We start from the raw sequence: 11,858 nt of genomic DNA, 5'->3' as shown, positions 1-11,858 counted from the left end.
ACCCCCAACCAACCATTGTATCGGTCCTCCTGGTCTTCCCTGTCCTCTAGTCCATCCCTCCATCCAGCTCTCCAGATCACTGTAACACTGTATTAATAACTCTGCTTCCCTTCTCCCACAAACGTTGTATTCTGCCCTCTGTCCTGTGTGTTTGTACCTAGGCGTATGCACATGCTTGTCATTCATCTGTGTGTGTGTATTGTTTGTGTGTGCTTGTCGTTCGTCTGTGTGTGCTGTGTGTCCTCCACTGTGTGTGTGTGTGTGTGCTTATGAGTATGCCAGGTGTGTGTCTCTACAGACTGAGAGGACTAGGGTAGAGCAGCTGTCTCAGGGTTTGTGTGAGCTGGGTCAGTACACACTCTTGCTGCTAAAATTAACAACTTCCCGGTGACACACACACACCTGTTCCTACCTGTTCACCCCTCCTTCTCCTCTAGGTCGTGCTCCTCTCATTTGCCTGAATGATTATCTCTACTGGTCTCCCTCTTCCTCCTCCATTTCCTCCTCTTCTCCTGTCAGTCAGTTTCAGGATGGGTCACATCATGTCCTTCAGCTCCACAGACTCTCCACCTGTTGATGGGTAGTAGCTGTTTTTTGATAGGATGAGGAAACATGGTTTATAGCATGTTTGGTGAGAGCCTTGATTTGGTTGTGTGACTGAATGCTCTCTCCCTCATCCACAAAATAGGGAGTAAACAGTGTCCACATAGGAACAGCCAAGATGTTACAACACAATCTGACTGTGTGTGTGTGTGTGTGTGTGTGTGTGTGTGTGTGTGTGTGTGTGTGTGTGTGTGTGTGTGTGTGTGTGTGTGTGTGTGTGTGTGTGTGTGTGTGTGTCAGGACTCTGAGGTGCTGGAGGCTGAGACAAAGCGTTTTAAGGACCTGGAGGACCAGCAGATGGAGAGAGAGAGTCATCATAATGAGGAGAAGGAGACAAGCACACAACACCTTCTCAGAGAGATCGTTGACTATCAACTCAGCACCGTCACACGCAAGGTATGGTGTGTTTGTGTTAGAGTATGTGTGTGTTGAACTTTGTGTGTGTTAAACTGTGTGTGTTCCCAGGGGAGGCTGGTGACCCTGAAGAAGCAGGCGGACCTGATTACCCAGCAGGCTCAGCGAGAGAAGGATAGCTTTCTGAAGGAGAGGACCAACCTGCAGATGATGCTGCAGAGGGTATGAACGCATGGTGTGTGTTTGATTTCAGTCCTACTTGCATTTTAAAGTCTCTCTCTCACTTGCTCTCTCTCTCTCTCTCTCTCTCTCTTTCTCACTTGCTCTCTCTCTCTCTCTCTCTCTCTCTCTCTCGCTCTCTCGCTCTCTCTCTCTCTCTCTCTCTCTCTCTCTCTCTCTCTCTCTCTCTCTCTCTCTCTCTCTCTCTCTCTCTCTCTCTCTCTCTCTCTCTCTCTCTCTCTCTCTCTCTCTCTCTCGCTCTCTCTCGCTCTCTCTCGCTCTCTCTCGCTCTCTCTCGCTCTCTCTCGCTCTCTCTCGCTCTCTCTCGCTCTCTCTCGCTCAACTCGCTCTCGCTCGCTCCTCGCTCTCTCTCTCGCTCTCGCTCTCCGCTCTCTCGCTCGCTCCGCTTTCGCCTCTCTCGCTCGCTCTCTCGCTCTCTTCGCTCTCTCTCTTCTCTCTCTCGCTCTCTCTCGCTCTCTCTCTCGCTCTCTCTCGCTCTTCCTCTCTCGCTCTCTCTCGCTCTCTCGCTCTCTCTCTCTCTCGCTCTCTCTCGCTCTTCTCTCGCTCTCTCGCTCTCTCTCGCTCTCTCTCTCGCTCGCTCTCTCTCGCTCTCACTTGCTCTCACTCGCTCTCACTTGCTCTCTCTCGCTCTCACTTGCTCTCACTTGCTCTCTCTCGCTCTCACTTGCTCTCTCTGGCTCTCTCTGGCTCTCTCTCGCTCTCACTTGCTCTCTCTGGCTCTCTCTCGCTCCCTCTCTCTATCGCTCTCTCTCAGGAGAAAGAGAACCATGCCTCTCTGGAGAGGAAGTATGCTGACCTCACAGGTGGGCGGCACTTCCCTCTCAGTCCTATCAGTCTCAAGGAGGTATGTTTGACTGCTGCCTAGCAACCGTCTCCATTCCCGCCGATTGGCCCTCTCGCCTCAGTCTCCTCTCTTTCCTCCTCCTCCCGTCCCCTAGGATACGGCATTGCTGGCTGACGTGTGACGGTCTCCTAGTGACCAGTCCCGTGACCACGCCCCTTCCTCTCTTTCTTCTCTTATCCTTCCTGCTGACCTGCTGGTCCTCTCATCCCTCCTTTCCTCTCTTGCCATAAAGAGCGTTAAGGTACCATTTCCTCTCTTCATCCTTGTCATTTAAAGCTGAGAACCGCGATAGGCGAAACAGGGCCACTGGCCCACCCAGGGCATTTGTTGTTTTCGTTTTGAGGAAATGGGCAGCCAGCATCGCGGTAAACATATATTGGATCTGCTATTCTGTGCATTGTCACAGGTCGGCTCATAGCCTGTGGCAAAAAAAGAGGGGACACGAACAACAGGTATAGGCCAATCAAAAAGGTTCTTTATTATAAACCAAACTATGAGGGGACACGAACAACAGGTATAGGCCAATCAAAAAGGTTCTTTATTGTAAACCAAACTATGAGGGGACACGAACAACAGGTATAGGCCAATCAAAAAGGTTCTTTATTATAAACCAAACTATGAGGGGACACGAACAACAGGTATAGGCCAATCAAAAAGGTTCTTTATTATAAACCAAACTATGAGGGGACACGAACAACAGGTATAGGCCAATCAAAAAGGTTCTTTATTGTAAACCAAACTATGAGGGGACACGAACAACAGGTATAGGCCAATCAAAAGGTTCTTTATTATAAACCAAACTATGAGGGGACACGAACAACAGGTATAGGCCAATCAAAAAGGTTCTTTATTATAAACCAAACTATGAGGGGACACGAACAACAGGTATAGGCCAATCAAAAAGGTTCTTTATTGTAAACCAAACTATGAGGGGACACGAACAACAGGTATAGGCCAATCAAAAAGGTTCTTTATTATAAACCAAACTATGAGGGGACACGAACAACAGGTATAGGCCAATCAAAAAGGTTCTTTATTATAAACCAAACTATGAGGGGACACGAACAACAGGTATAGGCCAATCAAAAAGGTTCTTTATTGTAAACCAAACTATGAGGGGACACGAACAACAGGTATAGGCCAATCAAAAAGGTTCTTTATTATAAACCAAACTATGAGGGGACACGAACAACAGGTATAGGCCAATCAAAAAGGTTCTTTATTATAAACCAAACTATGAGGGGACACGAACAACAGGTATAGGCCAATCAAAAAGGTTCTTTATTATAAACCAAACTATGAGGGGACACGAACAACAGGTATAGGCCAATCAAAAAGGTTCTTTATTGTAAACCAAACTATGAGGGGACACGAACAACAGGTATAGGCCAATCAAAAAGGTTCTTTATTGTAAACCAAACTATGAGGGGACACGAACAACAGGTATAGGCCAATCAAAAAGGTTCTTTATTGTAAACCAAAACTATTAACTTTAAACAAAGAAAAGGGAATGAGGTGTGAAAGTATCATAATGTTAAGGTGTATGTGAAAGAACAAACAAACAGGATCATACCTGGAGGAGCAGAGAGAGAGAGAGAGATTGGTGAAGCAGTTTAAATACCCTGAGCCCAGGTGACCAATCACTAACAACCCTCCTCTGCCTTTTATTTTTTATTTTACCTTTATTTAACCAGGCAAGTCAGTTAAAGAACAAATTCTTATTTTCAATGACGGCCTGGGAACAGTGGGTTAACTGCCTGTTCAGGGGCAGAACGACAGATTTGTACCTTGTCAGCTCGGGGATTTGAACTTGCAACCTTTCGGTTACTTGTCCAACACTCTAACCACTAGGCTACCCTGTCGCCCCAGGAGGAACCGCCCCCTGCACTGCAGAGGGGCCGTGACAGCATGTCCGAGGGAAAGTTCTGGTATATCATGAGGCTTTAAGAAGCACTTTGTGGAGGCCATTTCAGAAACACTTCCTCCTCCTCTCGTCTTTCGTTTATACAGTGATAATAACACATTGCACGGATAACAAACAGGTCTGTTCCTATTGTGTATGTTTAGCATTCAATGTGAAACTAATGGAAGATGCTTAACCTGCATAACAGTACAGCTCTGCCTCCGATGCTAGAGGTTCACTGACCAAACTAACAACAAGTTGAACATGGCTCTGGCCAATCCCTCCTCTGATCCTGAGCATATCCCCTCCCCTGATGACATCACCCAAAAACCAGAAGATGATGAGGTGTGTGTAAGGGGTCTGAGTGCATTCAGTTGGTGTGTGTGTTTGAGCGAGGGTAGTTTGGAGGTGGACCAATCGATTGGTCAAAATGTTTAAACGTGTATTTTTCAATATACAGTACCAGTGAGAAATGTTTGACACACCTACCTTTTCTACATTGTAGAATAATAGTGAAGACATCAACACTATGAAATAACACATGGAATCATGTAGTAACCAAAAAAGTGTTCTTCAAAGTAGCCTCCCTTACCCTTGATGACAGCTTTGCACGCTCTTGGCATTTTCTCAACCAGCTTCATGAGGTAGTCACCTGGAATGCATTTCAATTAACAGGTGTGCCTTGTTAAAAGTTCATTTGTGGAATTTATTTCCTTAATGTGATTGAGCCAATCAGTTGGTTTGTGACAAGGTAGGGTTGGTATACAGGTATACAGAAGACAGCCCAAGTCCATATTATGGCAAGAACAGCTCAAATAAGCAAAGAGAAACGACAGTCCATCATTACTTTAAGACATGAAGATCAGTCAATCCGTAAAATTTCAAGAACTTTCTTCAAGTGAACGTTTCTTCAAGTGCAGTCGCAAAAACCATCAGCAGTTATGATGAAACTGGCTCTCATGAGGACCGCCACAGGAAAGGAAGACCCAGAGTTCCCTCTGCTGCAGAGGATAAGCTCATTAAAATAACTGCACCTCAGAAATTGCAGCCCAAATAAATGCTTCAGAGTTCAAGTTACAGACACATATCAACATCAATTGTTCAGAGACTGTGTGAATCAGGCCTTCATGGTCAAATTGCTGCAAAGAAACCACTACTTAAGGACACCAATAAGAAGAAGGGACTTGCTTGGGCCAAGAAACACGAGCAATTGACATTAGACCGGTGGAAATCTGTCCTTCGGTCTGATGATTCCAAATTTGAGGTTTTGTGTTCCAACCACCATGTCTTTGAGACGCAGAGTAGGTAAACGGATGATCTTCACAGGTGTGGTTCCCACCGTGAAGCATGGAGGAGGAGGTGTGATGGTGTTTTGCTGGTGACACGGTCAGTGATTTATTTAGAATTCAAGGCACGATACGCCATCCCATCTGTTTTGTGCTTAGTGGGACTATCATTTGTTTTCCAACAGGACAATGACCAAGAAGGAGAGCGATGAAGTGTTGCATCCACACCAATATGCTGGTTAAATTCGCTATTATCCACATAGCAACATGGTCTAGGAAAAGACACTAAAGACACTATAACAGCACACTGATGTTTCAGCGACCGCTATCAAGCGTAGGAGAAAGAACATTTGTTATACAATGATGTGATTGTTATTAGTGTTGAACCAATTTCAGTAGCACTAGTCTCTTAGAGTGATGGACTGTTCCATCCCCACGGCCTCCTCAATGGATCAGTCCACTCAGACAGGAGCCAATCATACAGGTGTCTTATACACTATGATATTTATTTGTTTTTGCTACTGCTCGACTAAGGAAATCTCTGTCGACCAAACATTCGACCAGTCGACTAAATCGGGTCAGCCCTAGTTCCCTTTCTCTGGTGGGGTTCCTTTCATCCTCTTTAATCTCTGCCGCCCCTCCTCTCCTGTTGACTGGCCTTCTTCCTCAGCCTGTCGCCCCTCCTCTCCTGTTGACTGGCCTTCTTCCTCAGCCTGCCGCCCCTCCTCTCCTGTTGACTGGCCTTCTTCCTCAGCCTGCCGCCCCTCCTCTCCTGTTGACTGGCCTTCTTCCTCAGCCTGTCGCCCCTCCTCTCCTGTTGACTGGCCTTCTTCCTCAGCCTGTCGCCCTCCTCTCCTGTTGACTGGCCTTCTTCCTCAGCCTGTCGCCCCTCCTCTCCTGTTGACTGGCCTTCTTCCTCAGCCTGTCGCCCTCCTCTCCTGTTGACTGGCCTTCTTCCTCAGCCTGTCGCCCCTCCTCTCCTGTTGACTGGCCTTCTTCCTCAGCCTGTCGCCCCTCCTCTCCTGTTGACTGGCCTTCTTCCTCAGCCTGTCGCCCCTCCTCTCCTGTTGACTGGCCTTCTTCCTCAGCCTGTCGCCCCTCCCTCTCCTGTTGACTGGCCTTCTTCCTCAGCCTGTCGCCCCTCCTCTCCTGTTGACTGGCCTTCTTCCTCAGCCTGTCGCCCTCCTCTCCTGTTGACTGGCCTTCTTCCTCAGCCTGTCGCCCTCCTCTCCTGTTGACTGGCCTTCTTCCTCAGCCTGTCGCCCCTCCTCTCCTGTTGACTGGCCTTCTTCCTCAGCCTGTCGCCCCTCCTCTCCTGTTGACTGGCCTTCTTCCTCAGCCTGTCGCCCCTCCTCTCCTGTTGACTGGCCTTCTTCCTCAGCCTGTCGCCCCTCCTCTCCTGTTGACTGGCCTTCTTCCTCAGCCTGTCGCCCCTCCTCTCCTGTTGACTGGCCTTCTTCCTCAGCCTGTCGCCCCTCCTCTCCTGTTGACTGGCCTTCTTCCTCAGCCTGTCGCCCCTCCTCTCCTGTTGACTGGCCTTCTTCCTCAGCCTGTCGCCCCTCCTCTCCTGTTGACTGGCCTTCTTCCTCAGCCTGTCGCCCCTCCTCTCCTGTTGACTGGCCTTCTTCCTCAGCCTGTCGCCCCTCCTCTCCTGTTGACTGGCCTTCTTCCTCAGCCTGTCGCCCCTCCTCTCCTGTTGACTGGCCTTCTTCCTCAGCCTGTCGCCCCTCCTCTCCTGTTGACTGGCCTTCTTCCTCAGCCTGTCGCCCCTCCTCTCCTGTTGACTGGCCTTCTTCCTCAGCCTGTCGCCCCTCCTCTCCTGTTGACTGGCCTTCTTCCTCAGCCTGTCGCCCCTCCTCTCCTGTTGACTGGCCTTCTTCCTCACCCTGCCGCACTTCTCTCACCAAAACCCCTTCTGTTCATTGGCCGGAGGACATGGCAACTTATCGTGACCCCTCCCCTCCCTGACTCTCCTCCTCCTCTCCCTGTAAATAATCACTGCCACAACAGGCAGGTAAAAGCTGTGTGTGTGTTGTGTAATTCTGAATATTGTATGTGCAGGTTCAGCACTTCTGTTCGCTGGAGGAGAGGAAGAGGTTAGTGAAAGAAGGCGGGGCCCACCCGAGTGACACGTTACCCAGGAAGAAGACCACTGTCACCCCTCAGTTGCTTAACAAGGTACACACACACACACACACACACACGCACACACACACGCACACGCACACGCACACACACTCATGCACACACACTCATGCACACACACACTCATGCACACACACACACACACCATCCCCTTTAATCTCACTCTCGCTGGTCTTCCACAGTCCCAGCAGCCCCCGGTGCAGAGTAGTAGCTGTGTCAGTATTCTACCAAGGGCCATGTCTGTCTCCAGCAATACAGATACACACCGTCTGCACAAGGGTAAGGACACACACACACACCCACACACAGTCTGTCACACCACCGGTGATCCTCTGGACTAGATACTGTATTAGGCTTCAACACACAGGATGTATCCTCAGATTGTGTGTCTGATGGGTGGACAGGAGCATGATTTTTTTTATTTGTTTGTGGAGATAATTGAGGAGAGGAAGAAGATGCTTTCTGCTGTTGTGAAGCATCCATTTATACAGTAGGTCCCAGTATCCACTAGAGAATGTGTTGTGAAGCATCCATTTATACAGTAGGTCCCAGTATCCACTAGAGAATGTGTTGTGAAGCATCCATTTATACAGTAGGTCCCAGTATCCACTTGTGTTGTGAAGCATCCATTTATACAGTAGGTCCCAGTATCCACTAGAGAATGTGTTGTGAAGCATCCATTTATACAGTAGTCCCAGTCCACAGTATCCATTTATACAGTACTAGTAGGTCCCAGTATCCACTAGAGAATGTGTTGTGAAGCATCCATTTTATAGGTCCCAGTAGAGAAGAAGTCCCAGTAGGTCCCACTAGAGAATGTGTTGTGAAGCATCCATTTATACAGTAGGTCCCAGTATCCACTAGAGAATGTGTTGTGAAGCATCCATTTATACAGTAGGTCCCAGTATCCACTAGAGAATGTGTTGTGAAGCATCCATTTATACATAGGTCCCAGTATCCACTAGAGAATGTGTTGTGAAGCATCCATTTATACAGTAGGTCCCAGTATCCACTAGAGAATGTGTTGTGAAGCATCCATTTATACAGTAGGTCCCAGTATCCACTAGAGAATGTGTTGTGAAGCATCCATTTATACAGTAGGTCCCAGTACCCACTAGAGAATGTTTTGTGTCCCAAGCATCCATTTATACAGTAGGTCCCAGTACCCACTAGAGAATGTGTTGTGAAGCATCCATTTATACATGTAGGTCCCAGTATCCACTAGAGAATGTGTTGTGAAGCATCCATTTATACAGTAGGTCCCAGTATCCACTAGAGAATGTGTTGTGAAGCATCCATTTATACAGTAGGTCCCAGTATCCACTAGAGAATGTGTTGTGAAGCATCCATTTATACAGTAGGTCCCAGTACCCACTAGAGAATGTGTTGTGAAGCATCCATTTATACAGTAGGTCCCAGTACCCACTAGAGAATGTGTTGTGAAGCATCCATTTATACAGTAGGTCCCAGTATCCACTAGAGAATGTGTTGTGAAGCATCCATTTATACAGTAGGTCCCAGTATCCACTAGAGAATGTGTTGTGAAGCATCCATTTATACAGTAGGTCCCAGTATCCACTAGAGAATGTGTTGTGAAGCATCCATTTATACAGTAGGTCCCAGTATCCACTAGAGAATGTGTTGTGAAGCATCCATTTATAGGTCCCAGTATCCACTAGAGAATGTGTTGTGAAGCATCCATTTATACAGTAGTCCCAGTATCCACTAGAGAATGTGTTGTGAAGCATCCATTTATACAGTAGGTCCCAGTACCCACTAGAGAATGTGTTGTGAAGCATCCATTTATACAGTAGGTCCCAGTATCCACTAGAGAATGTGTTGTGAAGCATCCATTTATACAGTAGGTCCCAGTATCCACTAGAGAATGTGTTGTGAAGCATCCATTTATACAGTAGGTCCCAGTATCCACTAGAGAATGTGTTGTGAAGCATCCATTTATACAGTAGGTCCCAGTATCCACTAGAGAATGTGTTGTGAAGCATCCATTTATACAGTAGGTCCCAGTATCCACTAGAGAATGTGTTGTGAAGCATCCATTTTACAGTAGGTCCCAGTATCCACTAGAGAATGTGTTGTGAAGGTCCCAGTATACCCACTAGAGAATGTGTTGTGAAGCATCCATTTATACAGTAGGTCCCAGTATCCACTAGAGAATGTGTTGTGAAGCATCCATTTATACAGTAGGTCCCAGTATCCACTAGAGAATGTGTTGTGAAGCATCCATTTATACAGTAGGTCCCAGTATCCACTAGAGAATGTGTTGTGAAGCATCCATTTATACAGTAGGTCCCAGTATCCACTAGAGAATGTGTTGTGAAGCATCCATTTATGTAGGCATGAAGCATCCCATTTATACTCCCAGTATCCACTAGAATGTGTTGTGAAGCATCCATTTATACAGTAGGTCCCAGTATCCACTAGAGAATGTGTTGTGAAGCATCCATTTATACAGTAGGTCCCAGTATCCACTAGAGAATGTGTTGTGAAGCATCCATTTATACAGTAGGTCCCAGTATCCACTAGAGAATGTGTTGTGAAGCATCCATTTATACAGTAGGTCCCAGTATCCACTAGAGAATGTGTTGTGAAGCATCCATTTATACAGTAGGTCCCAGTATCCACTAGAGAATGTGTTGTGAAGCATCCATTTATACAGTAGGTCCCAGTATCCACTAGAGAATGTGTTGTGCATCCATTTATACAGTAGGTCCCAGTATCCACTAGAGAATGTGTTGTGAAGCATCATTTATACAGTAGGTCCCAGTATCCACTAGAGAATGTGTTGTGAAGCATCCATTTATACAGTAGGTCCCAGTATCCACTAGAGAATGTGTTGTGAAGCATCCATTTATACAGTAGGTCCCAGTATCCACTAGAGAATGTGTTGTGAAGCATCCATTTATACAGTAGGTCCCAGTACCCACTGGAGAATGTGTTGTGAAGCATCCATTTATACAGTAGGTCCCAGTATCCACTAGAGAATGTGTTGTGAAGCATCCATTTATACAGTAGGTCCCAGTATCCACTAGAGAATGTGTTGTGAAGCATCCATTTATACAGTAGGTCCCAGTACCCACTGGAGAATGTGTGTGTGCGCGTGTGTGTTGAGATTGAAGCCTGTCCTATGGGCCAGATGTTTCTGGCCCTCTTGCCTGATGGTATCAGGGTTCCTGCGTGTGTGTGTTTGTGTGTGTTTGTGTGTCGACTCGCCATCTCTGTTTTGTGTATGTGTCTTTCCTGTACCCAACTCTAGAACTGTATGGTGTGTTATTCCTGTCATAGTGACAGTCCGGGTGGAGGTCCATTAGTGTTATTCCTGTCATAGTGACAGTCAGTGTGGAGGTTCACTAGTGTGTTATTCCTGTCATAGTGACAGTCCGGGTGGAGGTCCATTAGTGTTATTCCTGTCATAGTGACAGTCAGTCAGGGTGGAGGTCCACTAGTGTGTTATTCCTGTCATAGTGACAGTCCGGGTGGAGGTCCATTAGTGTTATTCCTGTCATAGTGACAGTCAGTGTGGAGGTTCACTAGTGTGTTATTCCTGTCATAGTGACAGTCCGGGTGGAGGTCCATTAGTGTTATTCCTGTCATAGTGACAGTCAGTGTGGAGGTTCACTAGTGTGTTATTCCTGTCATAGTGACAGTCCGGGTGGAGGTCCACTAGTGTTATTCCTGTCATAGTGACAGTCAGTGTGGAGGTTCACTAGTGTGTTATTCCTGTCATAGTGACAGTCCGGGTGGAGGTTCACTAGTGTGTTATTCCTGTCATAGTGACAGTCCGGGTGGAGGTCCACTAGTGTTATTCCTGTGATAGTGACAGTCAGTGTGGAGGTTCACTAGTGTGTTATTCCTGTCATAGTGACAGTCCGGGTGGAGGTTCACTAGTGTGTTATTCCTGTCATAGTGACAGTCCGGGTGGAGGTCCACTAGTGTTATTCCTGTCATAGTGACAGTCAGGGTGGAGGTCCACTAGTGTGTTATTCCTGTCATAGTGACAGTCAGTCAGGGTGGAGGTCCACTAGTGTGTTATTCCTGTCATAGTGACAGTCAGTGTGGAGGTCCACTAGTGTGTTATTCCTGTCATAGTGACAGTCAGTGTGGAGGTCCACTAGTGTGTTATTCCTGTCATAGTGACAGTCAGGGTGGAGGTTCACTAGTGTGTTATTCCTGTCATAGTGACAGTCAGTGTGGAGGTCCACTAGTGTGTTATTCCTGTCATAGTGACAGTCAGGGTGGAGGTCCACTAGTGTGTTATTCCTGTCATAGTGACAGTCAGGGTGGAGGTTCACTAGTGTGTTATTCCTGTCATAGAGACAGTCAGTCAGGGTGGAGGTCCACTAGTGTGTTATTCCTGTCAGGGTGACAGTCAGTCAGGGTGGAGGCCCAGGGAGCGGGGAGCGGTCTGTAGCGTCCAGTCAGACTGTGGCTCCTGAGACAGGGAGCGGTCTGTAGCGTCCAGTCA

The 11,858-nt window shown here is 47.3% G+C and overlaps 2 protein-coding genes and 1 long non-coding RNA gene across 6 annotated transcripts in view; all 3 read left to right on the top strand.

Moving 5' to 3' along the window:
• LOC118380142 (melatonin receptor type 1B-B-like) overlaps positions 1-11,858 on the top strand; it is a 123,150-nt gene that overhangs the window by 47,264 nt on the left and 64,028 nt on the right. The gene's annotated exons all lie outside the window — the stretch shown is intronic.
• LOC127925410 (pleckstrin homology-like domain family B member 2) overlaps positions 1,101-11,858 on the top strand; it is a 13,679-nt gene continuing 2,921 nt past the window's right edge. The window contains exons 1-4 of the mRNA XM_052510290.1: positions 1,101-1,179; positions 1,952-2,000; positions 7,292-7,408; positions 7,558-7,654. Of these exons, the coding sequence (XP_052366250.1) occupies positions 1,965-2,000; positions 7,292-7,408; positions 7,558-7,654 (250 nt within the window). The 5' untranslated portion in view covers positions 1,101-1,179; positions 1,952-1,964. The remainder of the gene's footprint in view (positions 1,180-1,951; positions 2,001-7,291; positions 7,409-7,557; positions 7,655-11,858) is intronic.
• On the top strand, positions 2,065-5,483 carry LOC127925448 (uncharacterized). Of its 4 annotated transcripts, none has more exons than XR_008121108.1 (3): positions 2,065-2,574; positions 2,637-2,760; positions 2,822-5,483. It is a non-coding gene; the product is annotated as an uncharacterized LOC127925448 (long non-coding RNA). The 4 variants fall into 4 exon arrangements; XR_008121038.1 differs by having other exon boundaries at positions 2,065-2,760; positions 2,822-2,945; positions 3,008-5,483; XR_008121096.1 differs by having other exon boundaries at positions 2,065-2,760; positions 2,822-3,131; positions 3,194-5,483.

The sequence above is a fragment of the Oncorhynchus keta genome, chromosome 1, assembly GCF_023373465.1.
Source record: "Oncorhynchus keta strain PuntledgeMale-10-30-2019 chromosome 1, Oket_V2, whole genome shotgun sequence".
Classification (NCBI taxonomy): Eukaryota; Metazoa; Chordata; class Actinopteri; order Salmoniformes; family Salmonidae; genus Oncorhynchus; species Oncorhynchus keta.
The sequence above is the reverse complement of the archived record's forward strand: the minus strand, read 5'-3'. Positions and strand labels throughout refer to the sequence as shown.